The sequence below is a fragment of the Onychomys torridus genome, chromosome 4 (genome assembly GCF_903995425.1).
Source record: "Onychomys torridus chromosome 4, mOncTor1.1, whole genome shotgun sequence".
In the NCBI taxonomy this organism is placed as follows: Eukaryota; Metazoa; Chordata; class Mammalia; order Rodentia; family Cricetidae; genus Onychomys; species Onychomys torridus.
In genome coordinates this window covers 39,717,756-39,741,704 of record NC_050446.1, presented here as the reverse complement: position 1 = coordinate 39,741,704, position 23,949 = coordinate 39,717,756, and the positions used below count along the sequence as shown (strand labels likewise).

General features: G+C 37.6%; 1 protein-coding gene across 6 annotated transcripts in view; it reads left to right on the top strand.

The window, feature by feature from the left end:
• The window catches only part of Kcnh7 (potassium voltage-gated channel subfamily H member 7), a 458,805-nt gene that overhangs the window by 384,717 nt on the left and 50,139 nt on the right, over nucleotides 1–23,949 (top strand). For 3 of the 6 annotated variants that reach the window (XM_036185751.1, XM_036185749.1, XM_036185748.1), the window contains one exon: nucleotides 10,325–10,524. In XM_036185751.1, coding sequence (XP_036041644.1) covers nucleotides 10,325–10,524 — 200 coding nt within the window. Of the gene's footprint in view, nucleotides 1–10,324; nucleotides 10,585–23,949 lie in introns of those variants that run through there. The other 3 variants (XM_036185753.1, XM_036185750.1, XM_036185754.1) reach the window with 2 other exon arrangements.

Here is a 23,949-nt window from a genome sequence, read left to right as displayed (position 1 = left end):
CAGCAAAGGAATCTATCAGAATATATTTCACAGTTATTAAAAACTTTAGTTGCATTAATATCAAACACGGCCAAGAAAAGTATCTGTTCTTGATTAAATATTTATATGTATGAAATAAATTTGAATGTAACTATTTAATAAAAGAGTACCTACCTATATTTAAAAACAATAATTCAAGGAACTTACAAAAATTACAATAGTTATCCTGTTTACTGCTTAGAAATCATCAGCACTATCATATTTATTATGTGAGTTGTTTTATTGAAAACAAATGCTACCTCTTATTTAGACTACACATGGTATCTGATGTTGGAGGAACAGAGAACAGGAGCAAAGACAGTTTCTCTTGCCTGTTTTCTCTCTCTCCCTTCTTTTTCATTTCCGTTGTCCCCTTTCCTTCTTTACTTTATTTCCCTCCTTCCTTCTTTTGGGCTTTCCTTGCTTATTCTTTATCTTTTCATTCTTTTTATAAATATAACACTCGGTTACCATTACTGATGCTTTAAAAAGAATCTGTGGTTTCTACAGACAAATTTGATCTATTCAAATTGGATAGAGGAAAAAGTCAATTCACATCCCACATACATCATTTATTCAAATAGAAGACTTATTTCTACAAGCCTTGACCAAAATGAGTTATGCAAAGCTTGATGTCACACAGAAAACACTTCTAAACATTCCTTGAGAGTTCTCTCATGATCTATGGCATCATTAATAAGAGGAAAGGTAAAATTGAGACTTGAAACACAACAATTAAAACAATGCTTATGAAATATTCTTAGCCTTTAGCCTCCTAATATCTCCTATTAGGTGGAATTATATGCAAAAATTAGTTGATTCTTGTCATTTGAAATATTCACACACTAAGCAAGATTTATCATTCCTAGAAAGCGTCCTGGTTTCAACACAAAATTAAAATGCAAAGCCAACATTTTAATGTAGAATATCACCTGTGTGTTTATTATAACCATCAATAGTATCAGGTTGAAATTTAAGCTTCCTTAAATTATTTATTATAAAAGAAAAAAATGAAGCCACATTGTGGACAAAGGGGAACTTATATACATATTACAGCGTCATCATGCAAGAGTAGTAAAGAAGTCTAACATCTGGAAGGGGAGACAAAGGTCAACGCACTTCCAATCCCTGCACTCACAGCTGATAGCAGGAAGAACTAAACCTGGAGAACAGCATGGGCTGCGTAAGAAGAGCCTGTTCAACATGATCTTAGTAAACACAAATAGCTGCAGATCTGTAGACAGTTTTAAAGCTGCCATTTTCAGTGAATTCCTGATTATACACACAGAACAATGATTGGATAAGTTCATTTTAATAGCGTGCATAATTTAAAAATGAATGAACACAGAATAAATGTGAATATGGGTGTGCTCATGCACTTGTATCCACATTTCTAATTTATAGATAACTTAAAGGTGTTAACATTCCAGAAATGGTATGTTTGCATTTAATCTTTTAAAAACACATAACCTAGTAAAGTACGAGTGAATGTCCTCCAGTTGGGACCTGCATGACAGAGAACTTGGGAGACTTTCTTGGTTTTATTTGGTGTATCAGCCCCTGGAGTTCTACTTCTAGGGATGGAGTAATTGAAACTGGTGACCCTCAGACAAACAGAAAACAAAACAAGATGAAGTCATTGTTTTCAGACACTGAAAAACAAGCAGAGAATTGTGATCTCGGAGAGAAAAACAAGAACAGGATGGTCCCATGCTACCTATCTGGAGACACGAAGCCAGGACAAGCTGTGAAGGGAGAACACCACACGCATGTACAACAGTCTCACCCAGCTCAGAAAGGAAGGTAGAAGACACAGAGGCTAAGATGTTGGAATCTATAACACAGGGGGCAAAGTGGCAGCTATGATAAAGAAAAGCTCAGAGAACTTCATGAGTAACAGCTTGAACCTACTGATCTCTTCTAAGACTCAAATAAGTGTAATCATAGCCCTTGGGTCTAGTAAAGAGCCACACAAACACAAGCTGAACTATTCTCAGAGCTCACACAGGTATGAGACCCGTTAACATTCAAACAATCAGATTAGAAAACCTTGCTGAATATCCAGGTGGTTCAGTAGAAATCTTAGTAAAATAAAGCTGTGGAACCAGAACTAATACAGCTCTAACAAAGCTTTTATAAGCAAGCCTCCAACTGGACCTTTGGGCTCCTAGGGCCATGGCTCGGCAGTAGAGCACTTACAGAGCACAAAAGTCAGCCTGGTCTTCAAACACTCCATCTGCGAGAACACAAGAACAGCATCTAACTTGAGCAAGTATTTTCAACAAGACAAAGAAGCACAGGAAACAAAAGCAAATTAGACACCCGAGATTACATCAAATGAAAAGTCAAAGAAAACAATCTAGTAAAGATTAATCTACAAAATGGGAGGAAAGTTGTATAAACTATACATATGAAAAGGGTTTACTTACTATCTAGAACTTAGGAGGAACTCTAAGATCTCAGAGACAAAAGTCAGTACAATTTAAAAAGAACAATAGGCTTTAGTGGACATTTATCAAAAGATGACATACAAATGATCAAGTTCAGCAAAGTGTTCAGTATCTCTAATCCCCATGGAAACATTAAAACTAGAGTATCTCATTCCACTCTAGCAAGAACAGCCATTGTCACAAATACCAAAAATAAATGGTACAAGAAAAAAAACCCTTAACACTGTTGATGGGAACATAAACTAATAGAGCTAATACAGAAAAAAATAAAAATGAAACTACAATACAGTGCTATAGAAATTTCATTTCTGGGTTTATATACAACAGAAATGAGATCAGACAGAAAGATCTCTTTGTATCCCGTCTTTACTCCAACACAATTCATAGTAGTTAAGAAATGGAAATAACCTCAGTGACCACTAATGGATAGATGACAAAAATGTGGTACACACACACACACACACACACACACACACACACACACACACATATATATATGTATGTATATAAATGGTAACAAGAAGAAAAGGGAGAGTATAGGAGAACTTATTAACAGAATGGTAAATAATGGGTAATAACTTATAATAGAATAATAAGAAGAAATTCTGGTGTGCTACCTCACCCTAATATGACTGTAGATAGTAACTATTTAAAGGATTTTTACTGTTTTACCATAAAAATGATAAATGTTTGAGGAGATATATAATATATCAAATACATACATTATCAAAATGTTATATGATTCCCCGTAAATACATAGATTGTATGTTTCTATATTTCTCTTACAAACACAAATTTGATAGAGGAAGGAGAAGAAGAAGAAGGAAGAGGAGGAAGACAAGAAGAAAGAGAAGGGTGTAGGAGTATGGAACTGTGGAGATTAATCCATTGATTATTTGCTGTGCAAGCCTGAAGACCTGATTTTTTTTTAAATCTCCAACAACCACATAAAAAATCTTGGCATGATGACAAAGTATGTCTAACCCATCACTGGGTACAGAGACAGGAGGATTCCTAGAGCTTGCTGGCCAGGCAGTCCACTGACAAGATCCAAGTTCAGCGACAGACTGCCTCAAAAAAATAAGATGGATAAGTGAGTGAGGAAGTTAATCCACATCAGATGCCACCCTCTGGGCTCCAGACATGCCTGCATGGCAAGTGTGTGTGCACATACAGGTGCATACGCATTAATATAACAATATAACACACATAGAGAAAGTCATACATCAAAAAAAAAAAAAAAAGAAAGAAAGAACAGGCTAACGTTTTTTAAAAGACGAAAGAGTACAGCACTCTGCAATATTACTTTAAAAATAATTGCAGCTGTGATGACATAAAGAAGGTGTGAGCCAGACACAAGAGAGCAAACAGACGGAAGGCAAGTGGAGCTGACAGAGATGACTTGACTAACAAGTGAGGCCAAATGATTGACCAATGGGAGGGAGGAGCCCCCAGGAAGAAGAGCAACAAGCAGAGACTGAAAGGTGCAGCCCCCAGACTGAGGCAATCAAATAGAGGAGTGCTCAAAAATCCAATGGCTTGATTTTATTTTTCCAAGAGAGAGGAAAACTATAAACTACAGGTCCAAAAATATTTAAAACGTTAGTACAATTAGTATGCCTTCTACTTTCTGAACCAAGCTACAGTCAGTGTTACTAAAGGGAAGTTCCAATTCTTAGGACATTGAAAAGCCAAACTATTAACACAGTTACCCACTTGGGGTAACCTTCAATTGATCCCTGCTGCTCTTGTTTGGCTACACCACTCATCTGCACATGACTTAGGGCTCCAGGCTCACTTTCATCTACACTAAGTGCCCTCATCCTGCATCATCCTCAGGCAGAATAAATCAATGCTCTTAGTCAGTGGTTCTCAGCCTTCCTAATGCTTTAATACAATTCCTCGTGCTGTGGTGGCCCCCAACCATAAAATTATTTTCATTACTACTTCGTAACTGAACTTTTGCTAGTGTTATGAATCATCTGTGAAAGGGTCATTGGACCTCAAAGGGGTCATGACCCACATGTTGAGAACCACTTCTCTTAGTGGTACAGATGGTGTGAATGTTGGTCTTATCGGTTTGTTTGCAAACTCCCAGACCAATGTGAGCTGGTCTCACTACTTCTGTCACAGCAGACGATACACTGAAAACAAACAAATTAGATGAAACAACTTTAGCTGGACTTTGGGGCTTGAGCTGTACATCAATTGTAGAATGTTTTACTGGTGTGAAAACCCCTAAATTTAATCCCCACTACCACCACGAACAACAACAATAAAAAAACCATAAGAGTGGATTTATAATTTATCCACTTACAACAAACAACAAATTGCACTATGAACAATAGTATGATAACAGACACAAGAGACCTTTAAAATAAAAATTGTTTAATTATATTTCATCAAAACTACCTACTTTTCAAATGACATTGTTCAGCTGGGTGTGATGGCACAAGCCTTTAATCCCATCTTTTAGATGGGCAGAGACAGGTGGGAGTTTGAGGCCAGCCTGCTCTACACAGCAGTTTTCATGTCAGCCAGGGCAATATGGTGAGATACTGTCTCAAAAAATAAAGTGGCATTGTTTAAAACAAAGAAAGTAAAAGTGATAAACTAGAAGAAGATATTTTGAAGATAAATGTATGAAAAAGACTGGCATCCAGCGTATATTAAGAATTCTTACAACTTCACACACAAAAAAAATGAGTTGTTCGTTTTTTTGTTTTTGATTTTTTTCTATTTTAAAGGAGCAAATTATTTTAAGAGGACTGCACAAAAAGACACCTGAATGTTGAAAAAGTACATTTGAAAGTGGTATTAATCATCAATGAAATGCAATTTAAACACTAATGAGACACACTACACCTGATACCATGGTAAATTTAAATTGGCAATACCAAATGTCAGCAGGATATAGAACAAATGGTATTGCCATGCTTGTGCGAACATAAAATAAAACAACTTTGGCAAATAACTTGTTTCTTGTAGAGTTAAACAAGCCATACCACACAACGATTCCACACCTAGGTGTTTAAAGCAGAAATGAAAATACATGCCCACACACAAGTCTGTACACAAATCTTCACAACAGTTTTTACTGTATAGAAATGCTGTGTTTTCCATCAGCAGATGATACAAACAAACTTTAAAAGTTGTTTGTTTGTTTTTTTTTAAAGTACTGATAGACACAATGATTGTCAGCATTATGCTGAACAAAAGGCAAACACATGTATGGTATGTGTGCTGTGGTCCCTAGCAAATGAAGCTCTTCTCTGCAGGTAATTCCATGTCTAAAATGAGCACAGGGAATTGAGTAATGTAAGAAAGTATTCCAGGAAACAGGCTGATATCTCAAATGTGTCAACATGAATGTTCACCTTTGTCGCAATTAAATGAAATATACACTTAAAATGGATGCATCTATTTATATGTTTATTATGCATCAAAAAATTTTATCCTTTGGTTACATATTTTTAAAATACATGGAGTAGATAAAAAAACTGTAGTGGATCTAATAGAATACTTAAGCTAATACTTTAGTATCATTTAATATGTGTGAGTATGGGCTATAGGAGGATATGCTTATTTTGTTTCTATAATACTTCAGCCTAGAGTAAACAATTTTGATGGAGCCAAAACTTTCCACTGAAGAAGGCTAAGAAAGCTACTGTTGAGTTAGAGAGAGAAATTCCTATATACAAATAGTGTTATTTGTTTATGTATTTATTTATTTTGCCAATATACATTTGACCAATATTCTATGCCAATGAATGGGCACCAACTAAATAAGATATGCAGAATATAATAATTTGTTCTCTCAGCTGGCAATGGTTTGCTTTAAAAAGGGGGGAGGTGGGGAAAGCCTCATGTTCTCCTTAGGATTTTAAAATTTGCCAGCCTAGAATTTAGCAAAAACCTCTTTCAACTTTTCATTCAAGTTTCCAATTCTGTACTTAAAATCTAGATTGTCCATCTTGACATTGTAGCAGTTCCCAGTTCCGTGTTAGCATTTTGACTCATTTCATGAAGAAACGGAGATAAGACTACTCTTATCTATGAAGGCTCTAATAAGAACTGATTCCTGGCCCCTTTTCTTCATGTTTGAGCTTCAGGAAAAATAGCTGATAAAGGTCTTGTGCTCTCAGTGTCGGTTTCATGAATATATGACAGGCATTTTGAAAAATTAGCAATATGTAAAATATGCTTTTATCATAAAATGTCACATCATAAAATTTTCCAATGAGTAGAATATGCTTTTCACATGAGTCTCACAAATCAATTTATTGTGAATATTGCTATCTCCTTAACAAAGCATTAATTTACTCAAATTACATACAATTTCTATCTGCTGCTTCTTCTTAAAGAAGAAGCAACCTAAACAGCTGATTGACATTGCAAATGACTGATGTTTTACCCACAGGACATTGCAAAATATTGATGTTTCACACACAGGCCAACTTAGCCTCACTCTAGGTCTTTTCTATTAGTCAAGATTTCACAGAAGAACCAAACAGATACCTAGGATAAGGAAGTGATCTACAAAGTTTTGCAGGAGAACCAAGGCATAATCTCATTCTTGGTTAGTACAGTCCAGAGTCAAGAGAAGATTAATGTTCTACCCTAAACAGTAAGAGAGAAAAAAGAGAGTGAACTCTCCCTGCTCCAATGTCCACTCTACTCAGACTCTGATGGATAACAGCTATCTACAGAGGAGAATTCAATCTGCAATACTTATCTCAATGTTAATTTAAGATACGTATCTCAAACAGACACACCCTTACAGACTCACATAGAGTGTCATATAATCAAATTATCTGAATACTCTCCCCTAGTCAAGTTGTCATGAAATTAATCCTCACATGTCCTCACTTTTTATGTGTTTTAATAAATGATCACATCTTTCCCAGAAACATTCCTTTCTTTGGACATCTATGGCAAGCAAAGACTATTACAATCAAGCATGATAAGATATGACCAGGATGGGAAGGAGAACAAAATGGTTAAGAAAACACATTAGTGTTTTTTCAGAGCCTAAGTCTAAGTGTTTAAGTGAACAGTAGATGTTAGAGTAGTGTCCAGAAAATGCACTTCAAGGAAAAAGATGTGTTGGATGTACATAGTTGAATCTGTTCTGTAGTTTTTGATTCTTCTCTAACCTGTGTGTGTACTCTGGCCCCAGAGCCTGAAACCTTTGTGGCCACATCAAAGCTCTTGACAGATTTCCAAAGATCAATAAGCAGAAAATAGATCAGGTGATTTTTCTATATGAAATACACTGTTTCCATGTTAGAATTATTAGAAATGCAAAATGCAAAAAGAAAAACAATAAGGATGTGGACATTTTAAATAAAAATTTATTCCAAGGGCTAAGGAAATGACTCAGTGGTTAAGAGCACTTGTGGCTCTCACAGAGGATCTGGGTTCCATTCCCAGTACCCAAAGAGGAGCCCGAAAGCATCTATAATTCCAGTTCCAGGGATCTGACCCCCTTTTCTGTGAACACAAAAGCACGCACATTGTACACATACATACATGCAAGCAAAAATCTCATACACATTTTAAAAAATGTTATCTCAAGCAGCATTAATGAGTATATTCTAAATGCTGAGTGTACATGGGTATCATAGAACTTTCTCCCAATAGATAAGCAAAAATGTGGTGCAGCTTTCCTGGCAAAAGTTAAGCAATATACATCTTTTTCTAAGTCAGGTATTTGCATGAGATCAAATTGGAACAAATTAAAAATTGCATACAAATTAACACTCTAAGAAAACTCCATGTTCCATAAGAAAATTAGTCAATTATTTGAGAACTCCAAAGTGCTGAAAATTTGCAATGCATTTCTATTACTGCAAGATTAAATTCCAGGCTGTGATAGAAATAAGCCCCTTTTTGAAATTAATATTTTAAGTCAGATTCAAGATTAATTTTTTTTTTTTTTTTTGAGGCTGAGTTTCTCTGTGTAACAGCCCCAGCCATCCTGGAACTAGTCTATAGACCAGCCTGGTCTCTAACTCCCAGAGATCCACCTCCTTAGTGCTAGGATTAAAGAAATGCACCACTACTGCCCAGCTCAAGATTAATTTTTTTTATTTTTATTGTAGTATCTTATTAATTCTTTGAGAATTTCATACATGCATATGTTGTGATCTTGGGCACCTTCCACTCCTCCCAGCCCCACTCCTCCTTCTACCTCTCCTTCCACCTTCATGTTACTACCCATCCTTTTTATAATCCACCAAGTTTGATTTGTGCTACCCATACACTCAGGGGTACAGGGTCATTCTCCGGAACATGGTTGATTTGCCAGGATCTACAACCTTAAAGAACTGACCCTCCCTCCCCAAGAAGCCATCAGCTGTCAGACGTTTTTTCCTTCTCTGTGCTGGAATATTGCCTGGTTTGTTCTTGTCTAGGCAACCACAGCCCCTTTGAGTTCATGAGCGCAGTTGGTCCTGTCACATCTGGGAGACACTGTTTTGCTCTGGTCCTCCCTGACTCTAGCTCTTAAAGCCCTCCTACCTCCTCTTCCTTGATGTTCCCTGAGCCTTGGGGCAGGGGAGTGGACTATAGATGTTCTATTTGTGGCTGAGTACCCCTACTATACTGGCTCTCTGCACTTCAACCCACTGCGCGTCTCTGTGTTATTTGTCTGCTGCACTAAAAACCACCTCTCATGAGGTCTAAGGGTTTCAACTAAAACATGGGTGAGAGATACAAATTTAGAGAGCGGGTTGATACTATGTCCATTTAGTAAAATAATGGTGGTGGGTTCATCCTCGAGAATATGGCATTCCCAACCATGTGTTCTTAGCCAGTACTAGGCATGAGCTTCCTCCTGTGGAGCTGACAATAAACTGGTTACTGTTCCGTTACTATTGCACCCATACGCATATCATCCATGCTGATTATTATTTTAACTCTAAGGGTTCACAGTTGACAAATTTTCAAATACTGTGAAAGCCATCCAGCAGAGGAAAAGCTCCTTGGACCATACCAATTTGATTTCTCCATTTCTGGGACGTGTGTGGAAAGAGCTACAGCTATATGGAAGCCTACTATTCTATACGATATATAGCTATAGATAGATATCTTAAATGTAAATGTGGATATATATCTTATATGTATATGTGGATATATATACATGTATTCATATAATAAAGTTTAATTGGGGTTAGCCTACATAGAATATAATGCTCCTCCCAAAAGCCAAAGGCCATGGCCATGTATGTGATACTTCTCCTAGAGTTGATGCTTAGGGGTGTCCTGGAAACCCCAAAGACAAAATAGGGTATTGCCATTGCTCTTAGTTGCCCACCAGAATTTAATGATGAGCCCACCATATAAATTACTAAAAAGATGGTTTTAAAATCCCTAAAGGATGTTTTTGCCTCATGAATTTTCCTTAGAAAAAGTATGGTAATAACAACTATGATTTAGCTTACTACAAATAAGGTGGCTTATCACAAATATATCTAACATCTAGTTAATGTTCTTGGTTGCGGGTGCATCTCATAAAGCAATACAAGTTTTACTTTAAATTATGGTGAGTTTCAGTTCTTTGCATGGTTCTACTGTTAAAAATGTAAAGAAGGGGGGTGGGAGGACTGGGGATTTAGCTCAGCGGTAGAGTGCTTGCCTAGCAAGCGCAAGGCCCTGGGTTCGGTCCTCAGCTCTGGCAAAAAAAAAAAAAAAAAAAAAAAAAAAATGTAAAGAAGGACTAGTTTACCCAAGAGCCAGGGGTAAATTGATGTACTTGTGTTAAGTAATTAAGATCAGCATATTTGATATTCTGAGAAAATATACGATGCGCGAGTGCAAGGTTTCCCTGTAACTGCGTTTTCCATCCACTCCAGCGCTCATGTATGCCAGCATTTTTGGGAACGTTTCTGCGATCATTCAAAGACTGTACTCGGGAACTGCCAGGTACCACATGCAAATGCTGAGAGTGAAGGAGTTCATTCGCTTCCACCAAATCCCCAACCCGCTGAGGCAACGGCTTGAAGAGTATTTCCAGCACGCGTGGACTTACACCAACGGCATTGACATGAACATGGTATGTACTTCTGTTTCCCAAAACAGAAGCTCGGCAGGCGTTACAGCTATAGCTAAGTGAAAGGCCGGTCTCACCAGCTTTGAGCCCCGTGCTTCCCTTTCCTTCTCTTGGATGTTTATTTTCTCCCCTGGAGATAGTGTCTCATTCTCAATTCATGGCATTGCATGGTGCTCTATCTAGTTATACTGTGTGGCAAAGGCATTATAACGTGATGCAAACTGATATAACTATGTGTCATAGAGTTCCCATCTCCAATTAAAGGAAACAGTGTCTTCACCAAAACTCAGGCCTTTGTGGTATGGCCTGGTTACAAACGGGCAACAACAGCAAAAGTAGCTAGACCCATGTGTAATTCAGGTTTGGAAAACGAACTGACAATTCTGACGACCAGAGATCCACAATTCACATACGTTTTCGAAGTAGGACATCTTGAATTTTTGTAGGAAAGTTTAGGGACCTTAAGTATGTCAGAAAGCATTTTCTGATAGGAAGTTTCATACTTCCTTTAACAATTAGTTATATTCATTTTAATATACTTGGTTTAATGACTCTTTCTGCTCAAGGGAGGAACAGACATTCCTTAACACCTTTTAAAATATTTGATATTTAAAAAAAAAAAAAAGAAGAAAAGAAACTTTTGAAAGCACCTCCTGAATCACTGGATAGAAGTCTACATAATTAAGATGAATGGGTTCTGAAGAGCTCTTTGTGGGAATCAGAGCATTGCTCACATTATTTACTTCACTCTTTGGCTTTGGGAGTTTAATGCTACAAATAAATTATGCAGCAAAGCCAAACCCCACTACTGACTGCAGAGCTATAGGAAAAGACAAAAACACAGCACATCCTCACATCACTCCCCTGTTCTGAAAAATTCTTCTGAAAATAAATCATCCCTATTTGAGTCCATCAATTACATGATGCCATTTTTGTGTGAGTGTATATGTACAATTTAGATGGCTATTTTCCATTTGACCAGAGATGCTATAGAAAAACAGCAATGGATCAAAATCAGAAATCATGGTGAAGGCCATAGAGCAAATTGCTGCCAACTCAAAGACACATTTATATGTAGATAAATTTATCATAGCTGCATGTGATTTATTTGCTGAGAAAGAAAAACATATTATTGTAAAAATTTTCATTTGAAGAAATAAGTGAGCACATTTGACACAAAAATGTAGCTCAAGCCCATGAGCTGTTATTTTCAGGTGTCCCAAAGTTCATGGTGAAAAATCCACTTGATACATTACTCTCCTCTGATATGATCTTAATCTTGTAAAGAAGAGCACCTATATATTGGTTGCTTTGATAAACTGTTACTGTGCTTGATTAACTAAGATACCAGCATTCAAAACGACTGGGGAATCTCTAGTGCTAGGCTGGCTTAGGCAGTGTCAAGAATTTTTAATTAAAATATGCGTCACTCAATTTTATTGTTTCATACTGCCAGAGTATTTCAATAACAGTAGTAAACCAGTCATTTCTTTTACCTCCCTTCTCCATAAAAACCTAGATTTATGACCATTTTTATGATAAAATATTTTGTGAGAACTATTTACCTATCATTGTTTGACTCTATTACCTATAAATATGGTTTCTATACCACTTGCCTATTTGCAATGTACTTATGAAAGATTTATCTCTTTCCTGTCTGCTTCACACCTTAACACATGGAATCACAACACCCACCGGTAAGAACAGGAGGTATTTATATCCAATTTAATTCTCGTGTAAACTGTGGAGAATACCCTTGTTATCTGTCAGGTTTAGAGCTTGTTAAGTAATTTCCAGTGTTAGTTCTGATCTCTTTTGCATGATATAGCAGAGGAAAAACATAGCAAGAAACTGGGGACGATAATATTGAAGAGGCCAAGTAGAGTAGAAATTCGCCATTTCAGTGACAGCTTGACCTCCAATCCTGTTTATGTGGTTTCCTACTCCCCACAAAAATTGACTTCTCTGCCCCACTTCCCATGCTGGTAGAGGTTACGGGTATACGGTTTGCATTAGATAACTGTCATAAAGAAACTGTCATTCTCTTTCATCACCCTCTCTTCATGATGTAGGTGCCTTTCTCTCCTCTCATCTGCATGCCAGTATTACATGATCCTGGAGCGTGTGAGCTCTAAGCCATGTGCCGCTGAGACTTGCATGTGGTTTTGAAAACTTGACTTTGCACGAACTTCTTGTTTGTACATGGTGTCTACATTTTCATTTTGTGACTGCAAAGTGAGTAAAAGAAAAGAAAAACAAAACAAAACAACTCAGTATGAGATAACTCTGAAAACAGCAAATGGAAGATGTCTGCTTATTAAGCACAATGTGTAAAACAAAGTTGATTAGAGAAAAGTAACTGGACTACTAGGCTGTTAAGAGGTTTTTAAAAAGTGAGAAAAAAGAAAATTTTAAAAAGACCCTTTTTTTTTTTTACTGCCAAAACCACATTGTTAATGATTATTATGTCCTGTCAAATTATTGTTGGTAAAATTATGATTTCAAAACAGTTGAAAATTAGCTAGTTTATGTGCTGTGATACATAAAACTACATCAAACTGCTGTATTTTGCATCAACATTCCATATTATTTCATTTAAATATAAACTTAAATATAATTTCTCATGAAACAGTTCAGGCCATTTTTTACTGTTCAATCATCTTCAAATGAAGTAGAGGTTTCCAAACACACAGATAATCCACTTAACATTATTTCATGAGCCAAGACATTTGTTTGCTTAGCAGACCACTAAAACATAGGAATATTGACCCCCCCCCCAAAAAAAAGTGAGGCTATATCCCTTACTCCTTCTTGCCAGATGTTCCCAAACAGAAAACAATCGTGGATTCTGTTTCACTTGAACTAAAATGGCTCAGATACAAAAGGAGAGGGTCAAGCCAAGAAAGGTAGTGAAAAGAATGTGTTTTTCAGAGTCCGGCTTCAGTTTTAGGGCTGGATAATTGTCTCAAGCATGTGCACAGATTAATGCTGAAAATATTTTTCTTCTGCATGCAAAACATGGACTAGTTGATAATAAAGAGATGTTTTCTCAAGTTAGCACTAATAGCATTTCAAGGAATTTCCACAAATCAAAGTCATCTTACGACCCAATCTGAAACTTTCTGAAGTTAGCTGACATTATTTTTTTGAGAATGATAACAAGAAAATGAAAACTATTTTCTTTCTAAGTGTGGAATCAAGTAGACTAATACCACACATAAGAGCTAGGGGCTTAAATGAAGAAGATGTTCTTTATCATGACAGGAAGTAAACTCTATAATTTAATACTAGCATGGAAGGAAATCACTTATGTACATTTAATGGAAGATTTTTGCCTTTCCTGAAATTTCTGCTACAACAACAGAGTAAAGGCTGAGAGAGAGAAAAAGAGACCTTGGCACTCATACTCAGCTTGCCACCAGTCTTGAGCAAGTCATTTAATCTTTCTGCAGTTTCAATAAACTTGTCACATATAAGCATGTGAAGGCACCTGTATTCAAATATGATGTGTACATCATAATCTCTCTGCTGCCCACTTCCTCTACTCCTGTAGTGAACATGTGAGTCTTCCTTATGGAACATTTTGCAATGAGTGGAGTTCAAAAACCACCCTACTAAGTAGGTATTAGAATTGTTGCTTAAGGAGAACAAAAGAAACACTAGCAAAAGTTATAGCAAGTTATAACTATACACACACACACACACACACACACACACACACACACACACAGTGGATGAGGTAGTCCAGACATATTGTTATTTAGTTGATTTTAGAAAGAGCAGAATAGCGGAAATTGAATTTTTATTAGGACTGTTTAATGAAGGCAATTTTGAGAGATGTATATAGAAAGTATCTGGGCCTAGAGAAGTACATTCTCCAGAAAGGTGAACAGATGAAAACACTTAGAGCACAGGTAAGGAAAATGATGGCTTTCAGGAATAAGGGAGAAAGCTCACCAGCATGGCACTGCATGATCTAAGCTCCCACATTAATTCTTGATGAATGGTGAGGAGGATGGAGATATGGCTTAGGAGTAGAGCTGTAGAGCCAGAATCCTTGAAGATTTCAATGAAGAGTCATCCTAGCACGCTAAAAATCTTTTCAAGCCCAGTGATATTCTGCATGACACAGCATGCTTCTTAAAGGGTTCAGTACATATAGCCAATGTAGAAACAAGACTGGTAAATGGCAGACTGTTTAATAGAGACCCTTATTTCTTGGGGCTGGTGTGATTTCTAAAGAATAGTTTAATCATATTTTATTTTCCTTATTTCCCCCATCTCTCCTAATTTATCAACTACCTGGCATAGCATTGAAGTTACCTCTGCATTCATGATCTAATTGTACTTAATAAAAATCCCATCTTTGGGATCAGGGGAGACAGCTCACTCTGCCTCAAAAGCATGAAAACTTGAGTTCAATCCCCATAACTCATTAAGAAAACATGCAGTGGCTCTTCCTATGACTCCACCACAGGGAAGACAGCCACAGGCAGATCTTTAAGACTCTCAGACCAACCAGATCAGCCCCCTAGGTATATTCCAGGCTAACTAGAGACCCTATATCAGAATAAATAAATAAACAAACAAACAAACAAATAAATAAATAGTGGACAGCAGCTAGACTGACTTCTTGCCTCCAAAAGCATGAGTACACAGGAGCATTTGCTCACGCACACACAAACGCACTGAGCAAAAGCCATTATTCTGTACACTCATTTAATAATTTCACATTTGTGTGACTTTCATGTTTAGACCACAGTTTTTGACACATCACAGTGAAGTGCAGTAGTGGGGACCTGCACTTGTGATCAATGAATGAAATTAGGCAAAACAATCCTTACAATAAACCCAGTCACCAGCATAAAAGGAAAGCTTAAAAATAATGTAGCATGCATTCAGATCTGTATTTTTAATCCTCTTACCTATTCTAAAAACCTTTTATTTGTAAACATAGTCAATGAACAACATTTAGTTGATCAATATAACATGAAACCATAGCAAAGGTACTTAAAACAGTGTCCGCATATCTGACTATTCCAACAGGCATTTAAAGGAGGCAGAGAGCTGGGCAAATGCTTTCGTATATATGATCATGGACCATAGGACCAGTGAAATCTTCTGGTTTTCTATAAATAAATGCCTGGTTGTAGATGAATTTCTAAATGGTCTTATTAAATAAAAAACTCAGAGCCAGAAATTGGGGTTAAAGCCAGAGAGAGATCAGAGGAATAGGAACAGCCACAAGCTAATCTCACCTCATCAACACCTCAGCTTCTAAAGATGAGAGTTCCTGTCTACTCATGCCTATATACCTTGCTGTTCTACCATCTGATTTGCTCTCTCAATCCAGCTTCCTCTTCATGCCCAGCTCTGTCACTTCCTGTCTGTCTGTATAGACCTCTAGACCTCCAAGATGAACTCCTGTTGGAATTTTAGGCATGTGGCACCATGCCTGGCTCTGTTCCCAGTGTGGCCTTGAACTTACAGAGATCCAAACAGATCCCTGCCTCCCAAGTGATTGGATTAAAGGAGTATGCTACCATTGCCTGACTCCTTTGTTTACTTACAATGGCTGGCTTTTTCCTCTGATTTCCAGGCAAGCTTTATTTATTAAAGCACAAATAAAATATCACCACACCTGGTCATCATTTAGGAATTGAGACTTAAAAATAACGTTACAAAATGTACTTAAGATGATATTTTTTATGAGATAACTTAGTGGGTAAAGGCATTTGCTGCTAAGCCTAATGAATAGGCTTTCTACCTGTGACCCACATTGCAGAAAGAGCAAGCCAACTCACAAGACTTGTCCTCTGACCTCCACAAGTGCCCTAATCTCTCTCTCTCTCTCTCTCTCTCTCTCTCTCTCTCTCTCTCTCTCTCTCTCACTCACACACACACACACACACACACACACACACACACATATACATACACACTCACAAATAAATAAATGTAACTAAAATTTTTAAGGATGTTAAGGATGTTAATTTCATCTGCATGGTAATTAATCAATCAGCAGAGATTCCCTAACTCTGTTCAAAGGGTGGATTATAAACTTGCACTTGTATATATTATTACCCAAGTTTGTCACTCCTGATATCCTTCTATAGCAAGCTGGTAGACAACACACGCTTTAAGAAGAGTAAAGTTCATCTGCCCATCCTATGCTACTTAGTCAAAACCTCTTTAAAATACCACTGTGGAAAACAACAGCAAAATATTTGAAACTCTCTGGCATGATCAATAGAAAATGTAAGAAAGGCATCTGATAATTTTAGGTGACAAGTCACTCAGTCTTCTTCCAAAATGATGGCATTTTCCTATCATGTAAAGAAGGACTTATCTTCAGTTTAACTCCTTATCTACAGGGACCACCACATGCTCTCCCATACTCCCATGCCAAGTCTCTCTCTCTCTCTCTCTCTCTCTCTCTCTCTCTCTCTCTCTCTCTCTCTCTCTCTCTCTCTGTCTCTCTCAAGGGTTTCTTTATGAAGCCCTGGCTGTCCTGGAATTCTTTCAGTAAACACAGGCTGGCTTCAAATTCAGAGATCCACCTGTCTCTGCCTCCTGAGTTCTGGGACTAAAGGCCTGAGCCACCACACCTGGTTTCTTTAGCACTTTTTGACCCAAAGGAAGGAATTGCAGCTTACCCCAAGGCTTTAAAGAGAACAGCTATTGTGGAAACACCACAGAGGCAGTGAGGACACTCTGGGTTTCAGTTTCTCCAGTGTATCACTAGTGTTCTTCTTACAGCAGTAGAGAGTGGAAATGATGTCTTCATTGGTTTTGCAACTCCTTAAAATAATGACCCTGTTTGAACAGGACCCTTGAGTTAGCAAGATTAACACAGAATACGTCAATTAAAAAGAAATAAAAAGAAAAGAGTGCGAGAAAGAGAGGGAGAGAGAGAGAGAGAAAGGAAGAGTGAGAGAGAGGAAGGAAGGAAGGAAGGAAGGAAGGAAGGAAGGAAGGAAGGAAGGAAGGAAGGAAGGAAGAAATCAGAACTTGCACACACTCCAGAGAATTGAACAAGACTGGTATGGCTAGGGAACACAGAACAGACAAACACACTAACACAGAAAGCTGGGTTCTCATAGTCTGCACTCTCTGCTGGAGAAGCCACAGCACCCAGAAGCTTGGAATGTTATAGAGAGAGGAACAGAAAGAAGGGGTTATTGTTCACAGCTGAACAAGGAGACAGGGTTGTATAAATATACAGATAAACAACAAGGCATGGTTTATGGTATGCCGCTGAATTAAAAGGATAAGTTCAGCTAATATCACTAGGAGCAGCCTCTCTAGGGGAGCATTCTCCAGGTTGTAACATCACAGCATAGAAAAAGCTATGGTGAACATTTTCTGCACACAGTCAACAGCCACATGGACCAGGAAGGAAGGCTTTGCCATTTCTCTGTGAGCCTCATTCTGGAGAGGAAGTAAGCTTTTCCGGTTCCACCGTTGGTCCGAGACTCCAGATACGTGTCAACAGTGTGCATTCACTTAGGGATATCACTGTGTTTTCTTGTTTCCCTACCCCTACACAGACTTCATTCAAGTTCTGTAGTAAAGCATTCTTCAGCAATATTATGTTAAGCCTGGTTTAGAGAGACACTAGAATAACTAAGCACTTTTCCAAATTAATGAACTCAGATCACCCCAATGTTCCTTGGCGGGGGGGAATGCCTCATACTCTCTTCCATGAAAAACAAACCAGTGCATGGGAATTATTATTAACACACACACACATATATATATATATAACTTAATATGTTAATTGATTATTTTTCATTTAATAATGAAAGTTACAATAAACAACTCACCCAGACCATATTATTCCATAACCTTAAGGATGTAATAGCACCAAAATTTCAGATATATACTTTCCTAGATGTAGACATTTATGTGAATGTAAGGATAGGAAAAGTGCAGAATAATTACATCTCTCATGATAGATCTACCTCAAAGTGTGTTCTAGTTGGTATCTTGACTTCTATTAGCGAGGCAGATCACCTTCCACTACCACCACCATGAGACTTTATGCTCTAGGACAGTCTGCTAGGGGTTTTCCTGAGAGAGAATTGCATAGTTTCTGCTGGTGGAATCTGGGCACTATATTAAGACAGTTTTATTTCTTCTATAGTTTATCTTGTCCTTTCTACTGGTAATCTTCACAGGTAGTGATGATCTACAACCCTCAGAGAGAGAGAGAAAGAAAAAAAAACACATCTGTGTTTAGGAACAGCTACCATAGGAGAAGATAAGCCAAAGACTCACTCCACATCTAGGTTGTTATTTTATTTCAACTGGGAAATCCATCCCTGACTTCTAGTTCTTTGCTATAAATCATGATACACAAATGTAAGGAAAATGAGGTCTTGGCGGTGTTTTCCAAGATGGAAGCTTTAGTCTATGGGAGAATTCTATTCTCCATGTCTAGGAGCCATCATAATATTGAGTTGCCAATAACTTGAGAACTGATGACCAAGCCACTTTCCCAATAAATCAAATCCCTTTGGCTACATATCCAAAGAATCAGTGAGAATATCATGACTGATAGATGGAACAAACATATGTGCTAGTCTTGGGGAAAATGAACATATGAGGACATTCTGGCATGAGCTGGGGAAGTGGGGTGAGTAGATTAGATAATGGTGAGAAATGAGAAAAGAAAAGTGAGTGGTATGGCATGGGGGGGTAGGGAGAAAAGGGAAGGAGGAGTGATGTCATTATATTTTAATTTTTAAAAATTTTGATAATCATAAAAAAGAAAAAAAATCGGGGCAATGTTTCACCATGTGTCTGAATGCATTTTATTTCTATGTCCTCATCCTTATGCGTGAGGAGGGCATTTAATTGCAATGTATTACTTAATTACTTTCCCTTTTGGTCCTATCTGCCTTAGCACACTGAATTGGAATCTATAAATATTTTAGAGATATTTTCATTAACTATCATAGCTCCCATAGATTATGGCTTTTATACTAGCCATATACTATTTTGGAGAAATGACTTTTCAAATCACTGAAACAAAATGAAAATAAACAGTAAGATTCAACATTCTTTCAAATATAAGTTGTAGAACTACTGTAAATTATCTGAGTATAAGACTCTGTTTAAAAATAGTGGCTAAGGAGATGGCTCAGTGGTCATGAGTGTACAAACATGAGAACCTGAGTTCAAATCCCAGGCACCAGGGTGAAAAACTGTCTTTTTGGCCTCTCTTCCATGATGTTCCCTGAGCATTCAATGCAGGAGTAGATGTATCTGTTGAGACTGAACTCCCCTAAATTAGTTGATTCTTGCAGTATAACTAGTTGTGGTTTTCTGTGATAGTCTCTGTTTGATACAAATCAAAGTTTCTTTGATGTTGTGGGGGAGAGCTACATTTATTTGCAGGTATAAGGATGGATGTTAGAGTGTGTTATGAATCATGCTAGCCAATACAATTGTGGTAGTACATTCTCTTCTAAGACCTAACTAGCCACAGATGATTGACTAGGTATTTAAAACTAGACACGATTTTCCTCCTGTTGAGAGCAACATATGATCAATTAAACAGCTGCTGCCTGTTGACAATGCATGTATCACTATTGCACCTTTAGGGATATCTTGCCATGATGGTCATTGTTGGGGTTCAGAGGGTTCAGTTGGTAGAAGAAGTGATTTCGTCTCTCTCTTGGAACCTAACATAACACCTTCTGGTACTACGTAAATCTGGACCACAGTAGAAGGCCTTCAGATTAAAATATTCTGAGTTTTATTAATGGTTTAACAAAATTCGGTTTAAAAGTAATTAGAATTTACCTTAGATCTTTTCAAATCATAGATAATGTCCAACTGCAGCATCTTGGTCACCAAGACTGTTGCCTGTAATATTTAATATTGTTATTCTTCTAGAGTTATACAACCTGATCACAGATTTTCAAGTTAAGACTATCTTTTGTAATAGTGTCCATATTACCCACACAGAGACACAACTACATACAAATTTTACACAGATAAAACCATATGTGTATTTTATTTGGGGGCATGTAGTGCTATAGTGCAGATTTTATTCTATCCTTGTTCATCTCTCCACATCAAAAATGTATTCATCAAATATCCATCACTCATGTGTTAATCTTCTAAACTTTCTCATTTCTGCTGTGAATGTGCTAATATTCTCATACATACATACATACATACATACATACATACATACACTTAAATATAAACACCATCACACACTTAGCTATGTAATTTAACATTATACTCGATGTTTCTCACTTCACACCTTGTAAAATTACATCCAAGTCCTCTTTACAAAATAAAATTATGTGACTTCCTGCAGTAATTCATTTTAAATACTCTAGATCTATAGGATATAATAATCCACAGTTTTATAATATAATGCTACACTATTCTGTCACTAATACACTTACACTTTTATTCTAATTTTATACCGCTTCAGATGACAGCAGAGCAAATATACTTACCTATATCTTTTACTGATGGTTTTAGCCTTATGAACAGATTTTCAGGTGGGAGATTTCTGTGAGCAATGTTCATTTTAATAGCTATTGTTTGGCAATTCCCGTTTCCGAGAAGAATGCTAATACTCACCTGCTCTTTCTCCAGTGGCAATGGGCGCTACACTTTGTTCTCCTTTCTTCCAGTTTAACAGATGTTTTTATGGTTACTTCAGTGGCATTTCTCTGGCTAAACAGACTTTATATACAGCATGTCTGGACAGCTTCTTTTATGAATTGCCTGTTTCTACCATTTTGTTGCTGTTTCTGATTTTATAAGAACTCTACATACACTACAGATATCAGGATTTAATCTGTCACATAGACTATAAATTGTTCCTAATATATTTTCATTTCCCTTAATGGACCTTTTTGACACATTTGTTTTGGCTGCCATTTTAAATAGGGTCTGATGTACCAACAGTTCTGATGTAGTTAAGAGACCATTCCTTGTTTTTAAAAGGTCCCATTATATTTTTGACTTTGTTTCATCGGTTTCCTTGTGTTCTGCTACGTGACTGGAAAGAAAATGCCATCGGTTGTATAAAATCTGTTTTTTGGTCTGATAGCTTGCATTTTTGGCATTTTTTTCAAATTAAGGTTACTACATACCATAAGATTACAGATTCAAGTAGTTTGCGAATAACTAAGTTTATGTGACGGTTGCATCCAACCTGCCGAGCAAACCTAATCTTTCCTGCTCTCTCACACTCAGTTCTCTGTCAGAGTGGACCCACTTTCCAACTTTTGTCATCTTGCATCGCCCATGCCAGTCTGTGAAACTGAAATAAGTGAAGTAGCATGCACTCTTTTTCCTCTTCTTCATAATTCCTGTCCTGTGCCTGTGTTCTGTCCTCCCCCACCACCATCCCCTAATATTACCCTTTCTTTCCTTCCTTTCTCAATGCTACACTGCACCCACACTTACTGCTAAAGGGGACAGAAAGCTGACTAACTTTCCTAGTTTCAACTCTGTCCTGGATTTTATTTTTTCTTTCTTGTGATGAATAAATATGGATATAAAGATAGGCATTTTCCTGTGAGTTTTGACATGAAATGTTTCTGTTTTATCATCGCTGTTCTTTAGCCCAAAGTTCTCAGATATGGTTCTTTGTTTCCAATAACTTCCATTTTTATTTTTAATTACATTTTTATTTCTTTTTTTCTTGTGGATTAGAATCAAGTTCATGGATGATAACACTTCTGTTATTCAAATATTTGAACCCACATCTACTTCAGCAATATGATTACAGTTTTTTATTTATTTTTTCATTCCTCTCTCATATATTACATCTGGATAGCAGTTTCCTCTCCTCCTCTCCTCCTCTCTACATGGTCCCTCCCCTCCACCTTTCCACTCCCCCAGACCTCTCCTCCTCTGTTTCCCTTCAAAAAATAGCAAGACTCCCAGAGATATCAACCAAACACGGTGTCTTAGTTAGGGTCTCTAACAAAACACCATGACCAAAAAGCAAGTTGAAGAGGAAAAGGTTTATTTGGCTTACACTTCAGCATTGCTGTTCCTCACTGAAGGAAATCGGGACGGGAACCCAAACAGGATCTCGGAGGCAGGAACTGATGCAGAAGCCATGGAGAGGAGCTGCTTTTCTGGCTTGCTTCCCTTGGCTTGCTCAGCCTGCTCTCTTAGAGAACTCAGGACCAACAGTCCAGGGATGGCACCACCTACCATGGGCTGGGCCCTCCCCCATTGATTGCTAAATGAGAAAATGCCTTACAGCTGGATGTCATGGAGAAATTTCCTCAACTGAGGCTCCTTCTTCTGATGACTCTAGCTTGTGTCAATTTGACACACAAAACCAGCCAGCATATCAAGTTGCCATAAAACTCGGCACCTCCCCAAGTATTAAGGCTGGGTAAGGCAACCCAGGAGGAAGAAAGGTTTCCCAAAGCAGTCAAAAGAGTCAGAGACAGCCACCACTCCCATTGTTATTAGTACTAAAGAAGACCTAGCTACAAAAACCATAACATACATGTAGAGGGCTTAAGTCAGTCCCATTCAGGCTCCCTGATTGTGTTAGTTCAGTCTCTGTGAGCCCCTATGAGCCAGGTTAGTTCTGTGAGTTTTCTTGTGATGTCCTTGACCCCTCTACTTTTACAATCCTTCCTCCCCTTCTGTAGGATTCCCCAAGCTCTGCCTATTAATGTTTGACTGTGGGTCTCTGCATCTATTCCCATCAGTTGCTGGATGAAGCTTCTCTGACCACAATTATGCTAGGCTCCTGTCTATGAGTATAGCAGAATATCATTAGGAATCATGAAAATCATTAGGAATTTTTCTTTTCTTTTTTTCTCTGTTCTTTCTTTCCTTCTTTCTTTCCTTCTTTCTTTCTTTCTTTCCTTCCTTCCTTCTCTCTTTCTTTCTTTCTTTCTTTCTCTCTTCCTTCCTTTCTTTCTTTCTTTCCTTCTTTCTTTCTTCTTCCTTTCCTTCTTCTTTCTTTCTTTCTTTCTTTCTTTCTTTCTTTCTTTCTTTCTTTCTTTTTTGTGTGTGTATGTGTGTGTTTGGTTTTATCTTTGGTCCCGGGGCTATCCAGCCTCTAGTTTCTAGTCCTCCAGACAGTGTCAGGCCTGGGCTCCCTCTCATGGCATGTGTCTCAAGTTGAACCATTGTTTGGGCACTCTTATAAGTTCTGTGCCACCTTTACCTAGTTTGTCTTGAAGGCTCAACAAGTTGTAGGTTAAAGGTTTTGTGACTGGGTTGGTGTCCCAGTCCCTCCACTGGAAGCTGTGCCTGGTTACAGAAGATGTCTTGTTCAGGCTCTGATTGCCCCATTACTAGGAGTCTTAGCTAGGGTCACCCCTGTAGATTCTTAGGAGTTTCCATTGCATTGAATTTCTACCATTAATGGGGATTGTTGGGGTCCAGTCTCTTAATAGCCCTCTCCCATGGTCTGTG